This window comes from Ranitomeya imitator, chromosome 2 (genome assembly GCF_032444005.1).
Source record: "Ranitomeya imitator isolate aRanImi1 chromosome 2, aRanImi1.pri, whole genome shotgun sequence".
NCBI classification, from domain to species: Eukaryota; Metazoa; Chordata; class Amphibia; order Anura; family Dendrobatidae; genus Ranitomeya; species Ranitomeya imitator.
The window spans coordinates 571,555,425-571,582,506 of NC_091283.1; the positions used below are offsets into that span (position 1 = coordinate 571,555,425).

General features: G+C 43.5%; 1 protein-coding gene and 2 non-coding genes across 3 annotated transcripts in view; 1 reads left to right on the forward strand and 2 right to left on the reverse strand.

The window, feature by feature from the left end:
• Positions 1–9,767: 9,767 nt before the first annotated feature.
• On the reverse strand, positions 9,768–9,840 carry TRNAR-CCU (transfer RNA arginine (anticodon CCU)). Its single transcript has one exon. It is a non-coding gene; the product is annotated as a tRNA-Arg (tRNA).
• A 238-nt stretch (positions 9,841–10,078) lies between these two features.
• TRNAR-UCG (transfer RNA arginine (anticodon UCG)) lies at positions 10,079–10,151 on the reverse strand. The gene has a single exon. It is a non-coding gene; the product is annotated as a tRNA-Arg (tRNA).
• A 4,669-nt stretch (positions 10,152–14,820) lies between these two features.
• Positions 14,821–27,082, forward strand: part of LOC138667597 (5-hydroxytryptamine receptor 3A-like) — a 48,195-nt gene continuing 35,933 nt past the window's right edge. The window contains exons 1-2 of the mRNA XM_069755734.1: positions 14,821–14,872; positions 19,894–20,063. Coding sequence (XP_069611835.1) covers positions 14,842–14,872; positions 19,894–20,063 — 201 coding nt within the window. The 5' untranslated portion in view covers positions 14,821–14,841. The remainder of the gene's footprint in view (positions 14,873–19,893; positions 20,064–27,082) is intronic.

A 27,082-nucleotide genomic window follows, 5' to 3' on the forward strand; every position in this document is an offset into this window, starting at 1 on the left:
CGCCCGCCGAATCTGCCGGCCGGCAGATTCGTTCCAAAGTGCATTTTGATCACTGAGATATAATCTATCTCAGTGATCAAAATAAAAAAAATAATAAATGACCCCCCCCCTTTGTCACCCCCATAGGTAGGGACAATAAAAAAAATAAAGAAATTTTTTTTTTTCCACTAATGTTAGAATAGGGTTAGGGTTAGGGTTAGGGGTAGGGTTAGGGGTAGGGTTAGGGTTAGGGGTAGGGTTAGGGCTAGGGTTAGGGGTAGGGTTAGGGTTAGGGCTAGGGGTAGGGGTAGGGGTAGGGTTAGGGGTAGGGGTAGGGTTAGGGTTAGGGTTAGGGCTAGGGGTAGGGCTAGGGTTAGGGTTAGGGCTAGGGTTAGGGTTTCGGTATGTGCACACGTATTCTGGTCCTCTGCGGATTTTTCCGCTGCGGATTTGATAAATCCGCAGTGCTAAACCGCTGCGGATTTATGGCGGATTTACCGCGGTTTTTCTGCGCATTTCACTGCGGTTTTACAACTGCGATTTTCTATTTGAGCAGTTGTAAAACCGCTGCGGAATCCGCACAAAGAAGTGACATGCTGCGGAATGTAAACCGCTGCGTTTCCGTGCAGTTTTTCCGCAGCATGGGCACAGCGATTTTTGTTTCCCGTAGGTTTACATTGAACTGTAAACTCATGGGAAACTGCTGCGGATCCGCAGCGTTTTCCGCAGCGTGTGCACATACCTTTAGAATTAGGCTATGTGCACACGGTGCGGATTTGGCTGCGGATTCGCAGCAGTGTTCCATCAGGTTTACAGTACCATGTAAACATATGGAAACCAAATCCGCTGTGCCCATGGTGCAGAAAATACCACGCGGAAACGCTGTGTTGTATTTTCCGCAGCATGTCAATTCTTTGTGCGGATTCCGCAGCGTTTTACACCTGTTCCTCAATAGGAATCCGCAGGTGAAATCCGCACAAAAAACACTGGAAATCCGCGGAAAATCCGCAGGTAAAATGCAGTGCCTTTTACCCGCGGATTTTAGAAAAATGGTGCGAAAATATCTCACACGAATCCGCAACGTGGGCACATAGCCTTAGGGTTAGGGTTGGAATTAGGGTTGTGGTTATGGTTAGGGGTGTGTTGGGGTTAGGGTTGTGGTTAGGGGTGTGTTGCGGTTAGGGTTGTGTTTAGGGTTATGGCTACAGTTGGGATTAGGGTTAGGGGTGTGTTGGGGTTAGTGTTGGAGGTAGAATTGAGGGGTTACCACTGTTTAGGCACATCAGGGGTCTCCAAACGCAACATGGCGCCACCATTGATTCCAGCCAATCTCGTATTCAAAAAGTCAAATGGTGCTCCCTCACTTCCGAGCCCCGACGTGCACCCAAACAGTGGTTTACCCCCACATATGGGGTACCAGCATACTCAGGACAAACTGCGCAACAATTACTGGGGTCCAATTTCTCCTGTTACCCTTGTGAATCAAAAAAAATGCTTGCTAAAACATAATTTTTGAGGAAAGAAAAATGATTTTTTATTTTCACGGCTCTGCGTTGTAAACGTCTGTGAAGCACTTGGGGGTTCAAAGTGCTCACCACATATCTAGATAAGTTCCTTGGGGGGTCTAATTTCTAAAATGGGGTCACTTGTGGGGGTTTCTACTGTTTAGGCACACCAGGGGCTCTGCAAACGCAACGTGACACCCGCAGACCATTCCATCAAAGTCTGCATTTCAAAAGTCACTACTTCCCTTCTGAGCCCCGACGTGTGCCCAAACAGTGGTTTACCCCCACTCATGGGGTATCACCGTACTCAGGAGAAACTGGACAACAACTTTTGGGGTCCAATTTCTCCTGTAACCCTTGGGAAAATAAAAAATTCTGGGCTAAATTATTTTTGAGGAAAGAAAACGTATTTATTATTTTCACGGCTCTGCATTATAAACTTTTATGAAGCACTTGGGGGTTCAAAGTGCTCACCACACATCTAGATAAGTTCCTTTCGGGGTCTAGTTTCCAAAATGGGGTCACGTGTGGGGGGTTTCTACTGTTTAGGCACATCAGGGGCTCTGCAAACGCAACGTGACGCCCGCAGAGCATTCCATCAAAGTCTGCATTTCAAAACGTCACTACTTCAATTCCAAGCCCCGGCATGTGCCCAAACAGTAGTTTACCCCCACATATGGGGTATCACCGTACTCAGGAGAAACTGGACAACAAATATTGGGGTCAAATTTCTCCTGTTACCCTTAGGAAAATTAAAAAATTCTGGGCTAAATAATTATTTTTGAGGAAAGAAAACGTATTTATTATTTTCACGGCTCTGCATTATAAACTTCTATGAAGCGCTTGGGGGTTCAAAGTGCTCACCACACATCTAGATAAGTTCCTTTCGGGGTCTAGTTTCCAAAATGCGGTCACTTGTGGGGGGTTTCTACTGGTAAGCCACATCAGGGGCTCTGCAAACGCAACGTGACGCCCACAGAGCATTCCATCAAAGTCTGCATTTCAAAACGTCACTACTTCACTTCCGAGCCTCGGCATGTGCCCAAACAGTGGTTTACCCCCACATATGGGGTATCAGCGTACTCAGGAGAAACTGGACTACAACTTTTGGGGTCCAGTTTCTTCTGTAACCCTTGGGAAAATAAAAAATTCTGGGCTAAATAATTATTTTTGAGGAAAGAAAACGTATTTATTATTTTCACGGCTCTGCATTATAAACTTCTATGAAGCACTTGGGGGTTCAAAGTGCTCACCACACATCTAGATAAGTTCCTTTGGGGGTCTAGTTTCCAAAATGGGGTCACTTGTGGGGGGTTTCTACTGTTAAGCCACATCAGGGGCTCTGCAAACGCAACGTGACGCCCACAGAGCATTCCATCAAAGTCTGCATTTCAAAACGTCACTACTTCACTTCCGAGCCCCGGCATGTGCCCAAACAGTGATTTACCCCCACATATGGGGTATCAGCGTACTCAGGAGAAACTGGACAACAACTTTTGGGGTCAAATTTCTCCTGTTACCCTTGGGAAAATAAAAAATTGCAGGCTAAAAGATCATTTTTGAGAAAATATATATTTTTTTTTTTCATGGCTCTGCGTTATAAACTGCTGTGAAGCACTTGGGGGTTCAAAGTCCTCACCACACATCTAGATTAGTTCCTTTGGGGGTCTAGTTTCCAAAATGGTGTCATTTCTGGGGGATCTCCAATGTTTAGGCACACAGGGGCTCTCCAAACGTGACATGGTGTCCGCTAATGATTGGAGCTAATTTTCCATTTAAAAAGCCAAATGGCGTGCCATCCCTTCCGAGCCCTGCCGTGCGCCCAAACAGTAGTTTACCCCCACATATTGGGTATCTGCGTACTCAGGACAAACAGGACAACAATATTTGGGGTCCAATTTCTCCTATTATCCTTGGCAAAATAGGAAATTCCAGGCTAAAAAATCATTTTTGAGGAAAGAAAAATTATTTTTTATTTTCATGGCTCTGCGTTATAAACTTCTGTGAAGCACCTGGGGGTTTAAAGTGCTCAATATCCATCTAGATAAGTTCCTTGGGGGGTCTAGTTTCCAAAATGGGGTCACTTGTGGGGGAGCTCCAATGTTTAGGCACACAGGGGCTCTCCAAACGCGACATGGTGTCCGCTAACAATTGGAGCTAATTTTCCATTCAAAAAGTCAAATGGCGCGCCTTCCCTTCCGAGCCCTGCCGAGTGCCCAAACAGTGGTTTACCCCCACATATGAGGTATCGACGTACTCGGGAGAAATTGCCCAACAAATTTTATGATCCATTTTACCCTACTGCCCATGTGAAAATGAAAAAATTGAGGCGAAAAGAATTTTTTTGTGAAAAAAAAGTACTTTTTCATTTTTACAGATCAATTTGTGAAGCACCTGAGGGTTTAAAGTGCTCACTAGGCATCTAAATAAGTTCCTTGGGGGGTCTAGTTTCCAAAATGGGGTCACTTGTGGGGGAGCGCCAATGTTTAGGCACACAGGAGCTCTCCAAACGCGACATGGTGTCCGCTAACGATGGAAATAATTTTTCATTCAAAAAGTCAAATGGCGCTCCTTCCCTTCCGAGCCTTACCATGTGCCCAAACAGTGGTTTACCCCCACATGTGAGGTATTGGTGTACTCAGGAGAAATTGCCCAACACATTTTAGGATCCATTTTATCCTGTTGCCCATGTGAAAATGAAAAAATTGAGGCTAAAAGAATTTTTTTGTGAAAAAAAAGTACTTTTTCATTTTTACGGATTAATTTGTGAAGCACCTGGGGGTTCAAAGTGCTCACTATGCATCTAGATAAGTTCCTTGGGGTGTCTAGTTTCCAAAATGGGGTCACTTGTGGGGGAGCTCCAATTTTTAGGCACACGGGGGCTCTCCAAACGTGACATGGTGTCCGCTAAAGAGTGGAGCCAATTTTTGATTCAAAAAGTCAAATGGCGCTCCTTCCCTTCCAAGCCCTGCCGTGCGCCCAAACAGTGGTTTACCCCCACATATGAGGTATCAGCGTACTCAGGACAAATTGGACAACAACTTTCGTGGTTCAGTTTCTCCTTTTACCATTGGGAAAATAAAAAAATTGTTGCTAAAAGATAATTTTTGTGACTAAAAAGTTAAATGTTCATTTTTTCCTTCCATGTTGCTTCTGCTGCTGTGAAGCACCTGAAGGGTTAATAAACTTCTTGAATGTGGTTTTGAGTACCTTGAGGGGTGCAGTTTTTAGAATGGTGTCACTTTTGGGTATTTTCAGCCATATAGACCCCTCAAACTGACTTCAAATGTGAGGTGGTCCCTAAAAAAAATGGTTTTGTAAATTTCGTTGTAAAAATGACAAATCGCTGGTCAAATTTTAACCCTTATAACTTCCTAACAAAAAAAAATTTTGTTTCCAAAATTGTGCTGATGTAAAGTAAACATGTGGGAAATGTTATTTATTAACTATTTTGTGTCACATATCTCTCTGGTTTAACAGAATAAAAATTCAAAATGTGAAAATTGCGAAATTTTCAAAATTTTCGCCAAATTTCCGTTTTTATCACAAATAAACGCAGAATTTATTGACCTAAATTTACCACTAACATGAAGCCCAATATGTCACGAAAAAACAATCTCAGAACCGCTAGGATCCGTTGAAGCGTTCCTGAGTTATTACCTCATAAAGGGACACTGGTCAGAATTGCAAAAAACGGCAAGGTCTTTAAGGTCAAAATAGGCTGGGTCATGAAGGGGTTAAAAATATTTTTAAGGGTTGTTTTTCTTTTTTGGGTCTTCCTCAGGGGTTGCTCCATCTCCGCCGCTACCTATTTACCTATTTCAGTGGATGGTCAGAGTGAGTTTGCGGTAGAACGGATTATTGACTCTCACATGGTCCGTCGCTCACTCCAATATCTAGTTCATTTGAAGGGTTATGGTCCTGAGGCTCGGTCCTAGGTTCCGGCACGAGCGGTCCATGCGGATCGATTGATCCAGGCCTTTCATGCTCGGTATCCTGGGAAACCTGGGGGTCCGGTGCCTCCCCTTGAGAGGGTACTGTCATGATCCAGGTCAGGGTTTGCTTCTTGCTTTTCTTTCCCCAGTCTGGTTATGGTGGGGTTAACCTTTCCTGCCTCTCTTTGGTTCATGGGTGGCTATTTATTGGTGCCATTTCTGATAGCATGTGTCAGTGATAATTCCAGTCTCTGGCTTGAGCAGCTAACCTGTATACCCTAGTGATCCTTCTGCCTCTGACTATCCGTATTTATGTCTAACCCGTTCCCTTTCCCTGACTTAGTGTGTGTTTGGTGGTTTCATACAGTGTATGACTCGGCTTGAATTCTGAACCCTGCTTCCAGCTTTCCATCTCTGTTATTACGCTTCCCATCTTGGATCCTGTGCTCCCGTCTGGTTCCGACTTCTGGCTTGTCCCTGACCTCGTGCATTGCTATGACCTCTGGTACTTCGTCTTCCTGTTTGTTGCTGACCGGCCTGTCTGACTTCTCTGCCGCCTCCTAGTGGCGCTCCGCGCTTTGCACTGTGGTGCTACACTGTGAGTGCTACGTTTTTCCCCTTACATGCGCCCCCTGGTGGAGGTTGCATGCAACTGCCTTGCAGTTGCCTTACAGCAATATGGTACAGAGGATATCTGCCAGTATTTTGATCAAAGAATATTAGTGGGCAGACATCATATACATGCTATCCGGCTAGATGCTGGCTAACTAAGCACATCACCATGTAAAAAGTAACAAGTAACATAGTAACATAGTAACATAGTTAGTAAGGCCGAAAAAAGACATTTGTCCATCCAGTTCAGCCTATATTCCATCATAATAAATCCCCAGATCTACGTCCTTCATACAGGTCCTTCTCAAAAAATTAGCATATAGTGTTAAATTTCATTATTTACCATAATGTAATGATTACAATTAAACTTTCATATATTATAGATTCATTATCCACCAACTGAAATTTGTCAGGTCTTTTATTGTTTTAATACTGATGATTTTGGCATACAACTCCTGATAACCCAAAAAACCTGTCTCAATAAATTAGCATATTTCACCCATCCAATCAAATAAAAGTGTTTTTTAATAACAAACAAAAAAACCATCAAATAATAGTGTTCAGTTATGCACTCAATACTTGGTCGGGAATCCTTTGGCAGAAATGACTGCTTCAATGCGGCGTGGCATGGAGGCAATCAGCCTGTGACACTGCTGAGATGTTATGGAGGCCCAGGATGCTTCAATAGCGGCCTTAAGCTCATCCAGAGTGTTGGGTCTTGCGTCTCTCAACTTTCTCTTCACAATATCCCACAGATTCTCTATGGGGTTCAGGTCAGGAGAGTTGGCAGGCCAATTGAGCACAGTAATACCATGGTCAGTAAACCATTTACCAGTGGTTTTGGCACTGTGAGCAGGTGCCAGGTCGTGCTGAAAAATGAAATGTTCATCTCCATAAAGCATTTCAGCCGATGGAAGCATGAAGTGCTCCAAAATCTCCTGATAGCTAGCTGCATTGACCCTGCCCTTGATGAAACACAGTGGACCAACACCAGCAGCTGACATGGCACCCCACACCATCACTGACTGTGGGTACTTGACACTGGACTTCAGGCATTTTGGCATTTCCTTCTCCCCAGTCTTCCTCCAGACTCTGGCACCTTGATTTCCGAATGACATGCAAAATTTGCTTTCATCAGAAAAAAGTACTTGGGACCACTTAGCAACAGTCCAGTGCTGCTTCTCTGTAGCCCATTTCCTGCACACGCCTGTGCACGGTGGCTCTGGATGTTTCCACACCAGACTCAGTCCACTGCTTCCTCAGGTTCCCCAAGGTCTGGAATCGGTCCTTCTCCACAATCTTCCTCAGGGTCCGGTCTCCTCTTCTCGTTGTACAGCATTTTCTGCCACATTGTTTCCTTCCAACAGACTTACCATTGAGGTGCCTTGATACAGCACTCTGGGAACAGCCTATTTGTTGAGAAATTTCTTTCTGGGTCTTACCCTCTTGCTTGAGGGTGTCAATGATGGCCTTCTTGACATCTGTCAGGTCGCTAGTCTTACCCATGATGGGGGTTTTGAGTAATGAACCAGGCAGGGAGTTTATAAAAGCCTCAGGTATCTTTTGCATGTGTTTAGAGTTAATTAGTTGATTCAGAAGATTAGGGTAATAGGTCGTTTAGAGCACAGGTCCCCAACCGCGGACCAGGACCGGGCCGTTGGGGTTTTTCAGCCGGTCCGCGGCGCCGCTGACAGCTAGCTTCGTGGCCCTGCGCCTGGTCAGAGCACGCTCTGTGACAGCTCGCAGCTCCCGGCAGAGAACATTATGCAGGACGGGGCGGGGCGTCAGGCGGGTCTTAGTGACACAGCCCTCCTGCGCAGCATGGTGTGTTCCTGACGGGGTGGGGCGGCAGGCTCTCCTCACTGACACGCCCAGTGGCGTATCTAGGGGGGCGCAGCCGGCAGGGGGGCGCAGTCGGGCCGCCTCATTCGGCGGTCCGCAGTGTCTCCCCCGGCGGCTGCATTCTGCCGCCCCCGGTCAGGGAGTCAGCTGTTCTCTGTGCCGACTGTCAAGCTGACAGCCGGCACAGAGAAACTGCAGAGCGCCGGCTCCCAACAAGTGCAGAGGTGAAGGGGAGCCCCTGCAGGGTGGCTGTGACGGGCAGGGAGAAATCCCTGCAGCTCCACTGCCCAGCGATCTGTCTTCCTGCTTCCTCTCACACAGACGCGCCGCTGGATGACGTCATCATCCAGCGGCCGGCTGTGTCAGAGGAAGGCAATGAGATGCTGTGGGAGAGTGCGAGGAGAGGTGAGAGGGGTGTGTGAATGTGTGTGTGAGAATGTGTGTGTGAGAATGTGTGTGTGAATGTGTGTGTGTGATTGTGTGTGTGAGAATGTGTGTGTGTGAGAATCACATTCTCATTATAAATGTCATAATTATATGATAAGTATGCACTAAGCTCCACCCCTCCATAACTCCACCCCCATATGACCAGAGCCCCGCCCCTGCCCCACCCCCACCCCACCGGGCCATGGAAAACTGGTCTTGCTTAAAGCCGGTCCCTGGTGCAAAAAAGGTTGGGGACCTCTGGTTTAGAGAACCTTTTCTTGATATGCTAATTTATTGAGACAGGTTTTTTGGGTTATCAGGAGTTGTATGCCAAAATCATCAGTATTAAAACAATAAAAGACCTGACAAATTTCAGTTGGTGGATAATGAATCTATAATATATGAAAGTTTAATTGTAATCATTACATTATGGTAAATAATGAAATTTAACACTATATGCTAATTTTTTGAGAAGGACCTGTATTACCCGAAGTGACATGATGCAGAAGATGGCTGCCAAATGCAGACCACAGCGTCCCTACTCACCCCTCATCGGAAACAGCTGCTTTAACGGTCTGGCAAAAGTTCATCTTTTAAAGATCTATGCCCTGATTCATCAAGGTGGCATTTTGTGCACCAGTCTTGATGAACTGGGCACAGGAGTAAGATGTGCCAAATTCAATTATAGCAGGAGCCCACGGCAAAGCCTCCTCGCGGTCGAGCACCTAATTTTGCGGTATTTCAAGAAACGTTTACTCCATAAAACTGGCGTAAACGACTTAATTAGTTGATTACTTGATGGGTCTATTAATGTCTTCTTTATCATTTAACAGTTTAAATAAAGTGGATGTGATTTCATTCAAATTAAAAATGTATATAACAAAATGCAATTGCATAAAGTGCAGAATCCTGACATTTACGCACTGAAAAAAAAACAGATTAAAAACCACTGATTCAAATTAGCACCAAAGCACAGCAAAAATGGAAAATCAGAGCAGATTGCTTCGGTATATTTTCCCAATACCTGCAAAAAAAACCACAGCGGGAAAACAAACATTTTTGATGCAGTTATAGATTGACGCAAAGTGATGGTGAATTGGAGCTGAATGTATATAGCTAATAAAAGATAAAACACAAGATCGAGATAAATTGAAACAAAAGAAGTTCCAGACCACAGAAATATATAATAGCTCACAGATATACTACGGATACCAGAAAGGGACAAACATACATCGAGGAAAACGCTCCCTTCTAATGTAAACTAAGCATGGAGAAGCACAATGTGAGCGATGACTCCCTCTACTGGTGCTTCCTGTAATGGCAGGAGTATACTGTAAACGTCGAGGTTTAGATAGTAAAAGATATAATTATTAATGTGATCACATAATTAGAAAAAAAAAGTCCTAAATGCATATAAACTTTAAATTATGTAAATAAATAAAAAAAAAGAAAAAAAAAAATCCTTACTCACCCCAGATGGGACTCGAACCCACAATCCCTGGCTTAGGAGGCCAGTGCCTTATCCATTAGGCCACTGGGGCTGCACTCTCCTCATCCACCTCTCTAGGTAACAAATAGAAATTAAGCAGAATAACAATGTTGAGATGAGATCTTGTGATTTTTTTTTACAGGCTATTCTATTCAATACAAAGGGATTTACTTACAAACACTTTTGTGATATGGAAATACTAAAATCTTAGCGTATTATGAATGCAGCATGGAGCGGTACATACAGGATCACAGCCGAAGCTCAAGAAACCGAAAGAGGAAAAAAAAAAACGACCACGAAGGGACTCGAACCCTCAATCTTCTGATCCGAAGTCAGACGCCTTATCCATTAGGCCACGCGGTCAGTGTGTCTGCTGCTCACTGCAGGTTGTATCAGACCAGCAACTCTCTCCTGATCCAAGTGTTGTGACTGACTGACAGGACTGCTGCTCAGAACAGAAAGCCTGTGCATACTGGGCCTGACAGAGAGCCTGTACATACTGGGCCGGACACTTCTTATTGCGATGCTGACGTTGGTTTCTTATTCGGCAATTTTTTCTTTTCTGTTTTTTATACGTTGAACAACAAAAAAAAATCATCACAATAATAAGGCCGGCGTCACACTAGGCGTATGAAAATACGGTCCGTTTTCTTTACGGTCGTAATACGCAGAAATGTTCCCAAAATAGTGATCCGTATGTCATCCGTAGGCAGGGTGTGTCAGCGTATTTTGCGCATGTCATCCTCCGTATGTACTCTATGGCATCCGTACAGCGAGATTTTCTCGCCGGCTTGCAAAACAGACATACAATGGATCCATGGACTCAAATATTCGTTAAAACATATATACAGTCTATCTACTATATAATTATCTAAGGGTCACTTCCGTCTGTCCTTCTGTCTGTCGCGGATATTCATTGGTCGCAGCCTCTGTCTGTCATGAAAATCCAAGTCGCTGATTGGTCGTGGCAAAATGCCCACGACCATTGCCACGACCAATCAGCGATGGCCATAGTCTGGCAGCGAAATGGCGGCTGCTTTACTTTCCTGCAGTCAGCGCTGAGCGCTCACACAGGGTTAATGCCCGCGGTCCGTTAACGCAGCTATTAACCCTATGTGACCAGCTTTTTACTATTGATGCTGCGTATGTAGCATCAATAGTAAAAAGATCTAATGTTACAAATAATAACAATAAAAAAAAAAGGTTATTCTCACCTTCCAAGGTCGCGCGCTGTGCTCGGCAGTGCAAGCAGCAGGTTCCGGTGCCAAGGACGCTATGCGAGAAGGACCTGCCATGACGTCACGGTCATGTGACCGCGACGTCATCACAGGTCCTGCGCTCATACCAACCCTGGGACTGGAAGCTGCCGCGTGCACCGCACACAGGGCCAGGACTTCAAGGGGCCTTCGGATCAGGTTTTTAAATACATCAGATAGGGATTATATACATTAGACAGGACTGCTCTATTATGGGTATACCTTGGCGATTGGTGGAGCAGCTTAACATACTTTTTTTGCAAAAAAAAGTATTAACTAAATACCCTGTATTTTTTCATTTTTTGACTAGCACTTGCTTACTTACTGTGACCTTTTTACAACAGAGTATTTTTTGACCTCTCTGTGCGCTTTTGTGTTTTCAAGTTCTTTGGTGGTGTGAACAGGTTCCTACAGACTTGTTCGCTATGCAGGTGGCCCATGTGTTTTTGGTTTTACCTACATATTCTAGAATACCCAAAATGTTAGAATCGGGCCACCAGCTAATATATATATATATATATATATATATATATATATATATATGTCAGTGAGACACACATATATATATATATTTAATACAGCCAGGGCCAGCTCCAGGTTTTTGAGTCTCAGTGGGCTCCCCCTTTAACACATACCACGATTCATCATCGCATATAAACACAGCCATGTAGTATATAACATAGCCCACGTAGTATATAGCACAGCCACATAGCACATAACACAGCCATGTAGTATATAACAGTCCACGTAGCATATAACACATCCACGTGGTATATAGCACAGCCCATATAGTATATAGCACAGCCACATAGTATATAACACGGCCCACGTAGTTTATAGAACAGCCATCTAGTATATAGCACAGCCCACGTAGCATATAACAGCCCACATAGTATATAACACGGCCCACGTAGTATATAGAACAGCCATGTAGTATATAGTGAGACTTGCCCCATATAGTGCTGCACAAACGTTATGGCCCCATAGATGCTCCATACAGACACTTGCCCCATATAGTGCTGCACAAACGCTATGGCCCCATAAGATGCTCCATAAAGAAACTTGCCCCATTTGATGTTGCTGCGATAAAAAAAAAAATCACATACTCACCTCTCCGTCGCTCAGGCCCCCGTCACTTTCAATATTCACCTGTCCTCGTTCCAGCCGCCACTCCATCTTCTTCAGCGTCTTCTGCACTGACGCTCAGGCAGAGGGCGCGCACTAACCACGTAATCACACCCTCTGACCTGAGCGTTACTGCTGAAGACGTGGAAGACGGAGCGGCGGCTGGAACGAGGAGCAGGTGAATATCGCGCAGCGCTGCACTCCCCTCCCCGTTATACTCACCTGCTCCTGGCGCTGTGTAGTCCCTGCTTCCCGGCGCCAACAGCTTCTTCCTGTATTGAGCGGTCACCGTTACCGCTCATTACAGTAATGAATATGCGGCTCCACCCCTATGAGAGGTGGAGCTGCATATTCATTACTGTAATGAGCTGTACCATGTGACCGCTCAGTACAGGAGGAAGCTGGGGAGCCGGGGACCTGCAGGGACCGCGCCAGCCGCCAGGAGTAGGTGAGCATAATTAGACAGCCCCCGGCCGCTCCCCCTCCCCTGCCGAGTCAGCTCCGTGATGTGCCGCTAGCTGAGGGCCCCTGGGGGAGCGGTGGTCCTGGGCACTGGCAGCTGCCTGCCCTTAACGCCGGCCTTGAATGGGCCCCCCTGTCTCGCCAGGGCCCCGGCATTTGCCCGGGTACGCCGGTGCTGACGCCGGCCCTGAATACAGCACAAGATAGCAGAAAAGCCGGTAATTCAATTGCCAGCTTTTGCTATCTCCTTCACAAACCCGAAAGGATATGAGACATGGTTTACATACAGTAAACCATTTCATATCCCGTATTTTTTTACATATTCCTCACTACTAATGTTAGAAGTGTATGTGTGCAAAATTTTGGGACTCTAGCTGTTAAAATAAAGGGTTAAATCACAGAAAAAACTGGCGTGGGCTCCCACGCAATTTTCTCTGCCAGAGTGGGAAAGCCAGTGACTGAGGTCAGATATTAATAGCCTAGAGAGGGACCATGGTTATTTGCCCTTTCCCCCCTGGCTAAAAACATCTGCCCCCAGCCACCCCAGAAAAGGCACATCTGTAAGATGCGCCTATTCTGGCACTTGGCCACTCTCTTCCCACTCCCCTGTAGCCGTGGGATATGGGGTAATAAAGGGTTAATGTCACCTTGCTATTGTAAGGTGACATTAAGCCAGGTTAATAATGGAGAGGCGTCAATAAGACACCTATCCATTATTAATCCAATAGTAGTAAATGGTTAATAAAATACACACATTAGGAATAAAGTATTTTATTGAAATAAAGACACAGGGTTTTGTAATAGTTTATTATACTCTCAATCCAATTGAAGACCCTTGTCACCTGACACAAAGTTAAAATTAAAAATCAACAATATCCAATACCTTCCATCATTCAGTCTTGTCCCACGCTGTAAATCCATCTGAAGGGGTTAAATAATTTTACAAGCAGAAGCCTGCTAATGCAGCCGCCCCTGCCTGTAAAAACCCGGGGAATGAATGGAAAGCAGGGGAACGTAGCTACCTAGACTTGCGGTGCTGCGCCCCCTGCTGGCATAACCTCAGATGATCTCGAGCGTGGGAGTTTTTCTGAATATTTTCTCACAGTATATATGTTTTAGGCCTGTTTCACGTGGGGCGGTCACGTGGGGCCGCAGATTACAGTAATGAATATGCGGCTCCACCCCTATGGGAGGTGGAGCCGCATATTCATTATTGTAAATGAGCGGCCCCACGTGACCACATACAGGAGAAGATGCGGCCAGACCAGGAAGCAGCGACAGCCAACGAGGGAGGCGGGTGAGTATTTTCAGAACAGCGGGGGGGCGCACAGGGGGTGGGAGGGCTGGGGACACATAGATCTTTATTTTAAACACTATTATTCATATTTTCTCTGCAGCAAACGCTGCTGCAGGGAAGATATGAATCGCGGATTCAACATGGTGCGTGTGGTACCCAGTGGGCACACGGGCGGCACACGTGTGCCACACGTGTGCCACACTGATGTGCCACGTGAGCACACGGACACCTCCAGTACCGATTTTATACGGTACTGGAATTATCTGGACGTGTGAAACCGGCCTTAACGAATATTTGAGCCCATGGATCCATTGCATGTCTGTTTTGAAAGCCGGCGAGAAAATCTCGCAGTACGGATGCCATATGGATTGCATACGGAGGATGCCATGCGCAAAATACGCTGCCACACCCTGCCTACGGATGAGGTACGGATCACTATTTTGGGAACATTTCTGCATATTACGGCCGTAAAAAACGGACCGTATTTTCGTACGCCTAGTGTGACGCCGGACTAAAAAAAAGGAGCAAAAGTTTGACAAATGTGAGATGCAAAAAGTCCAATCTGAAAAAACAATTGATTTATTCCATCGGCCCCTATATGTCTAACAGTACACCATTCATAGAAGAAATAACTGCAGGAGAAAAAAGCGTTATTCCAGTCATCCAGCGTTACCCGAAAATAGTAATTTTTGGAGATCTTAAGTGTCTTAAAGTACTCTAAAATGTATTAACATCTTAACAGAACAAAACTTTTGCACTTTAAAATCATCATGATAAGCAAAATCAATATTAGAGAATGTGTAGCGAATACACAAGAGATTGGAAATTGATGCAGACTTATCATCAGCTTCTCGCTGCTCAGTATAAATGCTCCTTCCTTCTTTATCGACAGACTGCTAGGAACGCTGGAACAATGTGGCTGCTGCTCTTGTGTCTGTTAGCCGGTATGTATAGTGCTTGTTATGTTCTCTTTAGTTTTAATATTTGGAATACTTTCTGTTTGATAGTATGGATAAGAAAGTGAATGTGAAATAAGCACCTGACAATTTATTTCATTTTTTCCTTGTGAAATTCTATCACCCAAACACATTTTCATTTTTCAATAAAGCGACTTATTTTGTTGTAATAATGCTCATTTGGGGTAAGTGAAGAATATTGATTCAACTTTCCTTATTAGAGTGGGTGTAAGAATAATAGCAGTACCGGGAGAGGTTTGTTTTTTTGGGGGGGAAATACCAAAATCACTATGTGTCTGTGTGTGTTTATATATCTTTGCTTAATAAAAAACCTACTAGAAACACAAAAATAATGCGTTTTTGGGGGTCTTCATCTGAAAGCCTTAACTTTTTCATTTTTCTACAGACAGAGCTGTGTATGGGCTTATTTTTTGCAGGATGAGTTCATGTTTTTATAGGTATCATTTTATAGGTACATAGGACTTTTATTTAGTCATTTCTTTATTAGTTGTTTTTTTCTTTTATTCTGTTCATTCTGTGGAAACGCTGATATCAGCTGCAGTATGTTTCGCAGATGGATACATAATTCCTATGCTATGAATGGGGTAAAAATTATAATCTATGGCGATTTACATATCTGTATATTTTTACAGACTGTGTGTTCGTGCTAAAAATGTCCGCTTTTCCCAGTATCACAGATGGGTCGTGATAAAACACGTACAGCACATGGATGGCATCAGTGTTCCATCCATTTTTAACACTGCAAAGTATAGGAGAAGCTTTGTAATTTATTTATCTATCTGTGAAAACACTGATGACACTGATGGATAAAAACAAACTATACACTGATGACACACCGATCCAAAACACTGATCACACTGGTGATATTTTTTCACATATGTGTTTAAACACGGATGTGAAAATGAAGCCTTATAAAGAGTGAACTAAAAAGCAATCAAAAACTCACGTGTAACCTAATATGATACCAGTGTAAAAGTAAACTACTACAAAAAAACAAACCCACGCAAAGCTGTCTATAGAAAAATGTATGGCTCTTGGAGACAAAAAAATATATATTTTTTAATTTTTTTTTATCAAGCAAAAATAATTTTAAAAAAAGCACAATATTTTGTAAATGGAAATGTGAGGTTTTTTTTTCAATCTTCTCATACTTTCGGAATTGAAAATATATGAACCTGATCTCTTATATCGTACCCTACAATGCTTCATGTATCACTTTCACCGACAGAGTGGTGTCACTAATGCATTTTCTCTGCTCTAGTTAAATACTTATCAGCTGCCGTCTTCTTCTGTTCTCGACACGGCTGCAGTCGGTCTTCTGCAGATGTGAAGCACTCCAGTGCATGCTGGGTGGACCAGATATCACTTTTCATTGTAAGTTTATGAAAGCCAGAACGAGGCCAGAACGAGGCTCTCATAGACTTACATTGAGATCTTGCGACCATTACCTCTGGCTTCGGGTCGGTCAGGAAGCGAGGACGGCAGCTGATCAGCATTTTACTAAGGGCAGGAAACAGTAATATGTCATACCACTACAGGTGCAATAAAAAAATGCCAGGGCGGTGCTTTCAGTATTGCAGTATACTGTACCTGTTGTGTGTGCAGAGCAGGATGCCATTCAATGAGGCGGTAATAGTGCGCTCAGATGAACAGAAGCAAGTGGCTGCAGGGAGAATATAATTAATTTTCTCCCTGTAGTTGTTCTTCCATTAGATTGCTGCACATGTTTAAAACAGTAATTACCTGCACTATGTCTGCAGATAAAAACAGGTTTCTTTTGCTGAGAGGTTCCCTCTAATACCTTAGTGGCCACCAATACGTCTTTTTACTGTCCTGAGATATAAGAGAATAGCATTCCCCTGCGGGGTGACAATCCTGTAGCTGTCGGCTGTACACTGTAGCTGACAACTTGCTTCATCAGCCATGATCAGTGGTACACTGTAGCTGACAACTTGCTTCATCAGCCATGATCAGTGTTGGTACCGACAATAGCACTTAACCCCTTAAATGCAGCTGTCAATAATGACTACAGCATCTAGATGGTTAACAGAGTGTGGGGATCCCTCTTTAATGCCCTCGGCACCCTGAGATCTTCATCATGTGGTCTCAGTGTTTGTGATGGAAATTCATGGCCAGATAATGAACTTGGAGTCTGCCGGTTTTAGCGGCCTGTTCAGAAGTTACCAACATTTTTATGGTAAAAATAAACTTCTTCATTCCTGTTATGCCACATTGCATTAATTCCTGAAAAGCACCAGAAGGGTTAATAAACTACCTGAAAGCAATTATGAATACGTTGAGGGGTGCGGTTTTTAAAATCTTATCACTTTGGGGGGTTTCCAATATACAGGACCCCCAAAGTCACTTCAAAACTGAAAAGGTCCCTAAAAAAATAGGTTTTGTAAAATGAAAAATGAAAAATTACTGCTACATTTTTAAACCTCCTAAAATTCTAACAAAATAAAACAACGTTTTACAAATGATTTTCATAGCTGTGGTTAAAGGGGTTGTCCAGTACTTACGGTAGATATTTTGTTGACCCATCCAAATCGTTGGGGTCTGACACCTGGCACAGATCAGTTGTTTGCAGCTCCCATATTGGATGGGTGTTGATACTGTACCTAGAACAGCACCTCTCTGTACAACTGTAGAGTGGAATTTCTTGGGTGCTGCAGCTCAACTCGCATTGAAGGAACGAGCATAGCTTATTGGTGGGGTGCCAGGTGTAAGACCCCAATCGATTTGAATAGTGCTCTTTCTTAAAAAAATGGACAACCCATCGATCTGGTATTGATGACCTATCCTGAAGCTATGTTATCTATATCTAAGTACTGGACAATCCATTTAATATAAATATAATTTTCAGTTATTGTTCTGACTACGCTGAAAAGCCTAAGAATAAAATAAAAGAAAGAAAAACCGACCAAAAAGTCCAAAGAAATATATTTTATTACTTGCTAAAAAGCTAAAATCAGAGACAATAATGGAAGAACAATGTGTGCAAGGACAATACCAAATTGTAAAAATTGTAAAAATACAAGGACGCACATCCACATATGATATATACATACTAGATGGTGGCCCAATTCTAACGCATCGGGTATTCTAGAATATGTATGTAGTTTATTTATGAAGATTAAAGAATAATGCAATGAATACACAGGATTTTCTGGGTAAAATATATACATTATCAGTGAAGCGGTGTTTAAATCCAGCACCAATATCACTGATTGGTCGCGGCCGGCCGGGCGCAACCAATCAGCGCAGCAGGGTTCAAATCCAGTGGCAATTCACGGCCGAACTGCACCTGTCACTGATTGGTCGCGGGCAGCTGGTGAGACCAATCAGCGACGTGGGATTTCCGTTACAGACAAACAGACAGAATTAGACGATTATATAGTAGATACCCGATGCGTTAGAATCGGGCCACCATCTAGTATTCATATAAACATTGGTGCTTACATTTATTTTTTTAACCCATTGGACACACTGCCATTGTTTTTCTCCTGTCTTTATTTTAAGAGTCAAAACTTTATTAGTCATCTATTGCTGTATGACAGCTTGTTTTCTACAGGATAACTTATAGTTTTCAAAGACAACATTTATTTTACCATATGATAAACTTAAAAATGGGGAACATTTTTATTCTCTCCCTTACACACTGTCCTCCATGTTGTTCTCTCCCTCACAGACTGTCCTCCATGTTATTCTCTCCCTCACACACACTGTCCTCCATGTTATTCACTCCCTCACAGACTGTCCTCCATGTTATTCCCTCCCTCACACTGTCCTCCATGTTATTCTCTCCTTCACAGACTGAACTCCATGTTATTCGCTCCCTCACAGTCTGTCCTCCATGATGTTATTCTCTCCCTCACAGATTGTCCTCCGTGTTATTCTCTCCTTCACAGACTGTACTCCATGTTATTCTCTCCCTCACAGACTGTCCTCCATGTTATTCTCTCCCTCACAGACTGTCCTTCATGTTATTCTCTCTAGTATATGTATGTAGTTCATTGATTGGTCGAGGGTTACAAACAGACTCTTAGACAATTATAGATATAGATATGAATTAGACCACTCCCTGACGAATGCTACAAGCTGAAACGCGCATCGGGTCAGCACGCCATCCACAGTGAGAGTGACTGCCTCATTTGTGTAAGCACATTTATGGTCGCTTAATTATGTACTATGCTTTTATTCACTTCATTCTTTATCAGCATTGCTAATGTATTGGCACTTTATTTTTGCACACTTGATTATTAAGCATTGATTTTATTATTAAGATTTGCTCCGTGTTCCACAAGGATGCACTTAGTATTTTATGGTGCACATTTTTCAGATTTTTTTTGCGTTATTTATGCAATATACAATTTTTTATATATTTTTGTCACTTCTTATTTTACACTTTTTTAGCTTTTTAACAGTAGCATTTGCTATTTCTGTTTGATCTATTTCATATATGTATATATCATATGTGGATGTGCGTCCTTGTATTTTTTTACAATTTGGTATTGTCCTTGCTCACATTGTTCTTCCATTATTGTCTCTGATTTGAGCTTTTTCGCAAGCAATAAAATATATTTCTTTGGACTTTTTGGTTGGCTTTTCTTTCTTTTATTTTGTTTGGTTTTTCCCGATTGTCCGTGATTTGTTTTACATTGTCCTATGCTTATGGTAGCTATATTGAATTGGTTATTCATCTTGATTGTAACTTAAAAAAAAAAAAATTATACTTTGTACTCTGCTCCCATTTGCATCCCTTTTTTTCAATATTTTTTGGTATTAAAGCCTGAGAATAGTAGTATTTGTTGCATAAATTAGTATTAATTTGTCTGCTCATAACCAATACACATTTTTATGGTAGCAAAACATTTGTTTCTCTGTTTAACCTACGGTATTGTCTAAAAAGTATAAGAACATACACAACTGTCATGTACTACATTATCATACAATCCATTATCTCCCTTTTTCATTTGCCTTTCCAGATTACCCCCCTGGAACATTGCCAAATCAGACGTGCAAGCACTATGATGTTGTCGAGTATCTTAATATCACAGAACGTGAAAATCTGCTATTAATGTCTATGCCAAAAAATGACTGGACAAAGCCATTGATTGTCACAGTGGATACAGTGTTTGTCTCCATCCTGGCTGTGGTGAGAGCATGTTCTAGGGCAGGGATCCTCAACCTGTAGCTCAGGAGCCACTTGGGTCTCGCTTGCTTTTGCGTGGCTCGAGGCTGTCTGCCAGCTTGGCGCATGAACACCAGGTCTAGTAAGAGGTATGAAGAAAAGGTGTTCAGATGGTGATTTCCATGAGTATTTACTGGCCCTTGAGAGATAAATTAAAGGGGTTGTCCAATACATGAGCTTGGCGCTAATTGGGTGCCAGGCTCACATGTTAAAACAACCATATGAGGGCCTTGGGAACATGAGTGCCGACACTGCTGGAACTATGCTGGCATGGGAGGTGAGTAAAAGCTTTTTTATTTTATCGGGGCCAGATATTTAGATCAAGAAGGGGTTTTCCTAATAGTGGACCACCCATTTAAGGAAAGAGGTACCCTAGACATAGGATGATACTGCCAGATAGAAGGGTTGCTTAAAGCTGGATACGATAACATGGTGAGAGTGCTTGATGCAAAAATACCGAATGAAGGTTAGGAGAGAACCACTAGATGCAAGTATACTGCCACGGTGTGATTTCTATGGGGAAGCTTTGGCTGTCTTTATAGCAATAACGGAGGTTTTGGGTGTCACTAGTGTGGGGGAGGCTGGAGCTGGATGTCTTTACTTGGGGGGCTCTGAATGTGATGCACAACTCTCTCTCAGGCCTTTTTCACAATGTCAATGTCTCCAGTACGTGTGGTGACAGTTTTCACACATACCGGAGACACGTACACATGTAGACCCATTCAAGTGAATGGGTCTGTGCACATGTCAGAGTGTTTCCACGGACCGTGAGTCCGTGGGCAAAGTACACTGACATGTCTGTTTTTTAACAGCAGCACAGGCTACAAAACATCCCTCACACGGGCACACGTATGACACACAGGGATGCCTGTGTGACATGTACCGGCGCCTGAGTAGCAGCAGTACAATTAGCACTGAAGACAGCTGTCATCATTCTCTGCCAGTGACCAGTGCGAGCAGGGGAGAATAATGAGAGTTGTATTCAGCCGATAACAGCGACAGCAGATGGCGGCTGATGGGACTATTACTCCCATCAGCCTACACCTGCTGCCGCTAATAACAGTGAGAGCAGGCGCTCTGATGGGAGTTGTTTGGCTGCCCCTGTTCTTTCTTCAGGGATTTATTTCTATCCCACTTCCCAGTTCCGGGTGGAACTTGCAGCTCTCTGGCACCCCTCTTACCCTCAGGTCAGTCAGGGAACTGCACCTAGGTTAATTAGTCTCCAGATAGGCTGCCTGGTCATGTACTGGCTACTGGGCACGCTGCAGTGAGGGCGATATACCTATTCCCTGCCGTAACTGGGCAATACTCTTATAAACCCCTTTCCATCACTGCCAGCTATACCCAAGAAGCTCAGACTGCTCTGCTGCCACCACCTCCTATTCCTATGATTAATAGTGGGTCAGGAGCCAACCCAATCAGTAGCATCATTTACTTCAGAGGACATTGGAGGTACGTTTTAGAACAAGGGAAGCGAAGCCAGTAAATATTATAGCTTTTACTCCAAAAAGATTAGGCAGTGTTTACAGAGTTTCTGTTAGCTGACTTCCTGGGCAAAAGACTAAAGGTCCCTAAAATTAGGTTGAACTCTTATACCCTCTGCTTGTGACATCACTGAAGGGCTGGATACACCCCCTGGGAAAGTTATGGAAAACCTTAAAAAGCTCATAGCTGTCATAACTCGGTCTGCGAGGCTTGTAGACGGGCGACAGAACTATCATCTTTCCAAGTATGAAGTTGCCGTTCATTTAAGTCCAAACATGACTTAGCTATGTGACTCGGGAAAGCAGTAATGCGTTTCTCAGGTTCTGCTAGGCGCTGAGCTCCCAAAACCCACCAGATGGGAGCCCTGTCCCTGTGGTTTCCAGAAATATGGGCTTTCTATTTCTATGAATATTCTGTGCTAATATATTTGGTCTTAAAGGACCACTGTATCTAGACAAAGAGATTGCCATGTGCTGATACACTATACTTTCAGTTTCCCAGCTGCATGCAGGAGGGAGAGGTGGAGGAATCACACACTGGAGTTTCACAATACAGCTGTATTGTCAGCAGGAAGAAGGAGCTGGGGAAAAAGTTTGGGTCAAATTTGCTGCGTGTCGGGGCTGGCATGTCACTTACAAAGACAGGAAGATGCAGCAGCCCTGAATGTGTGTGTGTGTGTGTGTGTGTGTAAACTATGGAAAATTCTAGAAGGGTACTTTTGAATAAGAGCACATTCATAATATCATTACAGGAGTATTCATCACCTACCGCATGTGCTATAAATAAATAAATAAATAAATAAATAACAAATTTGGCATGGCTTCCCTGTATTTTTGATAGCCATCCAGGCAAAACTCACAGCTGGGGGCTGCAACCCTCAGCTATCAGCATTAGTAAAGGCTGTTTATTAAGAATAGAGGGGTCGCCACGCTGTTTTTTCTTAATTATTTAACCCCTTCAAGACCCAGCCTATTTTGACCTTAAAGACCTTGCCGTTTTTTGCAATTCTGACCAGTGTCCCTTTATGAGGTAATAACTCAGGAACGCTTCAACGGATCCTAGCGGTTCTGAGATTGTTTTTTCGTGACATATTGGGCTTCATGTTAGTGGTAAATTTAGGTCAATAAATTCTGCGTTTATTTGTGATAAACACGGAAATTTGGCGAAAATTTTGAAAATTTCGCAATTTTCACATTTTGAATTTTTATTCTGTTAAACCAGAGAGATATGTGACACAAAATAGTTAATAAATAACATTTCCCACATGTTTACTTTACATCAGCACAATTTTGGAAACAAAATTTTTTTTTGTTAGGAAGTTATAAGGGTTAAAATTCGACCAGCGATTTGTCATTTTTACAACGAAATTTACAAAACCATTTTTTTTAGGGACCACCTCACATTTGAAGTCAGTTTGAGGGGTCTATATGGCTGAAAATACCCAAAAGTGACACCATTCTAAAAACTGCACCCCTCAAGGTACTCAAAACCACATTCAAGAAGTTTATTAACCCTTCAGGTGCTTCACAGCAGCAGAAGCAACATGGAAGGAAAAAATGAACATTTAACTTTTTAGTCACAAAAATTATCTTTTAGCAACAATTTTTTTATTTTCCCAATGGTAAAAGGAGAAACTGAACCATGAAAGTTGTTGTCCAATTTGTCCTGAGTACGCTGATACCTCATATGTGGGGGTAAACCACTGTTTTGGCGCATGGCAGGGCTTGGAAGGGAAGGAGCGCCATTTGACTTTTTGAATCAAAAATTGGCTCCACTCTTTAGCGGACACCATGTCACGTTTGGAGAGCCCCCGTGTGCCTAAAAATTGGAGCTCCCCCACAAGTGACCCCATTTTGGAAACTAGACGCCCCAAGGAACTTATCTAGATGCATAGTGAGCACTTTGAACCCCCAGGTGCTTCACAAATTGATCCGTAAAAATGAAAAAGTACTTTTTTTTCACAAAAAAATTCTTTTAGCCTCAATTTTTTCATTTTCACGTGGGCAACAGGATAAAATGGATCCTAAAATGAGTTGGGCAATTTCTCCTGAGTACACCAATACCTCACATGTGGAGGTAAACCACTGTTTGGGCACATGGTAAGGCTCGGAAGGGAAGGAGCGCCATTTGACTTTTTGAATGAAAAATTATTTCCATCGTTAGCGGACACCATGTCGCGTTTGGATAGCTCCTGTGTGCCTAAACATTGGCGCTCCCCCACAAGTGACCCCATTTTGGAAACTAGACCCCCCAAGGAACTAATTTAGATGCCTAGTGAGCACTTTAAACCCTCAGGTGCTTCACAAATTGATCTGTAAAAATGAAAAAGTAATTTTTTTTCACAAAAAAATTCTTTTCGCCTCAATTTTTTCATTTTCACATGGGCAGTAGGATAAAATGGATCATAAAATTTGTTGGGCAATTTCTCCCGAGTACGCCGATACCTCATATGTGGGGGTAAACCACTGTTTGGGCACTCGGCAGGGCTCGGAAGAGAAGGCGCGCCATTTGACTTTTTGAATGGAAAATTAGCTCCAATTGTTAGCGGACACCATGTCGCGTTTGGAGAGCCCCTGTGTGCCTAAACATTGGAGCTCCTGCACAAGTGACCCCATTTTGGAAACTAGACCCCCCAAGGAACTTATCTAGATGCATATTGAGCACTTTAAACCCCCAGGTGCTTCACAGAAGTTTATAACGCAGAGCCATGAAAATAAAAAATAATTTTTCTTTCCTCAAAAATGATTTTTTAGCCTGGAATTTCCTATTTTGCCAAGGATAATAGGAGAAATTGGACCGCAAATATTGTTGTCCAGTTTGTCCTGAGTACGCTGATACCCCATATGTGGGGGTAAACCACTGTTTGGGCGCACGGCAGGGCTCGGAAGGGATGGCACGCCATTTGGCTTTTTAAATGGAAAATTAGCTCCAATCATTAGCGGACACCATGTCACGTTTGGAGAGCCCCTGTGTGCCTAAACATTGGAGATCCCCCAGAAATGACACCATTTTAGAAACTAGACCCCCAAAGGAACTAATCTAGATGTGTGGTGAGGACTTTGAACCCCCAAGTGCTTCACAGAAGTTTATAACGCAGAGCCATGAAAATAAAAAAAAAAATTATTTTCTCAAAAATGATCTTTTAGCCTGCAATTTTTTATTTTCCCAAGGGTAACAGGAGAAATTTGACCCCAAAAGTTGTTTTCCAGTTTCTCCTGAGTACGCTGATACCCCATATGTGGGGGTAAATCACTGTTTGGGCACATGCCGGGGCTCGGAAGTGAAGTAGTGACGTTTTGAAATGCAGACTTTGATGGAATGCTCTGTGGGCGTCACGTTGCGTTTGCAGAGCCCCTGATGTGGCTTAACAGTAGAAACCCCCCACAAGTGACCCCATTTTGGAAACTAGACCCCCAAAGGAACTTATCTAGATGTGTGGTGAGCACTTTGAACCCCCAAGTGCTTCATAGAAGTTTATAATGCAGAGCCGTGAAAATAATAAATACGTTTTCTTTCCTCAAAAATAATTATTTAGCCCAGAATTTTTTAATTTTCCCAAGGGTAACAGGAGAAATTTGACCCCAATATTTGTTGTCCAGTTTCTCCTGAGTACGGTGATACCCCATATGTGGGGGTAAACTACTGTTTGGGCACATGCCGGGGCTTGGAATTGAAGTAGTGACGTTTTGAAATGCAGACTTTGATGGAATGCTCTGCGGGCGTCACGTTGCGTTTGCAGAGCCCCTGATGTGCCTAAACAGTAGAAACCCCCCACAAGTGACCCCATTTTGGAAACTAGACCCTGAAAGGAACTTATCTAGATGTGTGATGAGCACTTTGAACCCCCAAGTGCTTCATAGAAGTTTATAATGCAGAGCCGTGAAAATAATAAATACGTTTTCTTTCCTCAAAAATAATTATTTAGCCCAGAATATTTTATTTTCCCAAGGGTTACAGGAGAAATTGGACCCCAAAAGTTGTTGACCAGTTTCTCCTGAGTACGCTGATACCCCATATGTGGGGGTAAACCACTGTTTGGGCACACGTCGGGGCTCAGAAGGGAAGTAGTCACTTTTGAAATGCAGACTTTGATGGAATGGTCTGCGGGTGTCACGTTGCGTTTGCAGAGCCCCTGGTGTGCCTAAACAGTAGAAACCCCCCACAAGTGACCCCATTTTAGAAACTAGACCCCCCAAGGAACTTATCTAGATATGTGGTGAGCACTTTGAACCTCCAAGTGCTTCACAGACGTTTACAACGCAGAGCCGTGAAAATAAAAAATCATTTTTCTTTCCTCAAAAATTATGTTTTAGCAAGCATTTTTTTATTTTCACAAGGGTAACAGGAGAAATTGGACCCCAGTAATTGTTGCGCAGTTTGTCCTGAGTATGCTGGTACCCCATATGTGGGGGTAAACCACTGTTTGGGCACACGTCAGGGCTCGGAAGTGAGGGAGCACCATTTGACTTTTTGAATACGAGATTGGCTGGAATCAATGGTGGCGCCATGTTGCGTTTGGAGACCCCTGATGTGCCTAAACAGTGGTAACCCCTCAATTCTAACTCCAACACTAACCCCAACACACCCCTAACCCTAATCCCAACTGTAGCCATAACCCTAATCACAACCCTAACCCCAACACACCCCTAACCACAACACTAACCCCAACACACCCCTAACCCTAACCACAACCCTAATTCCAACCCTAACCCTAAGGCTATGTGCCCACGTTGCGGATTCGTGTGAGATATTTCCGCACCATTTTTGAAAAATCTGCGGGTAAAAGGCACTGCGTTTTACCTGCGGATTTTCCGCGGATTTCCAGTGTTTTTTGTGCGGATTTCACCTGCGGATTCCTATTGAGGAACAGGTGTAAAACGCTGCGGAATCCGCACAAAGAATTGACATGCTGCGGAAAATACAACGCAGCGTTCCCGCGCGGTATTTTCCGCACCATGGGCACAGCGGATTTGGTTTTTCATATGTTTACATGGTACTGTAAACCTGATGGAACACTGCTGCGAATCCGCAGCCAAATCCGCACCGTGTGCACATAGCCTAATTCTAAAGGTATGTGCACACGCTGCGGAAAACGCTGCGGATCCGCAGCAGTTTCCCATGAGTGTACAGTTCAATGTAAACCTACGGGAAACAAAAATCGCTGTACACATGCTGCGGAAAAACTGCACGGAAACGCAGCGGTTTACATTCCGCAGCATGTCACTTCTTTGTGCGGATTCCGCAGCGGTTTTACAACTGCTCCAATAGAAAATCGCAATTGTAAAACCGCAGTGAAATGCGCAGAAAAAAACGCGGTAAATCCGCCATAAATCCGCAGCGGTTTAGCACTGCGGATTTATCAAATCCGCAGCGGAAAAATCCGCAGAGGACCAGAATACGTGTGCACATTCCTAACCCTAACCCTAACCCTAGCCCTAACCCTAGCCCTACCCCTAACCCTAACCCTACCCCTAACCCTAACCCTACCCCTACCCCTA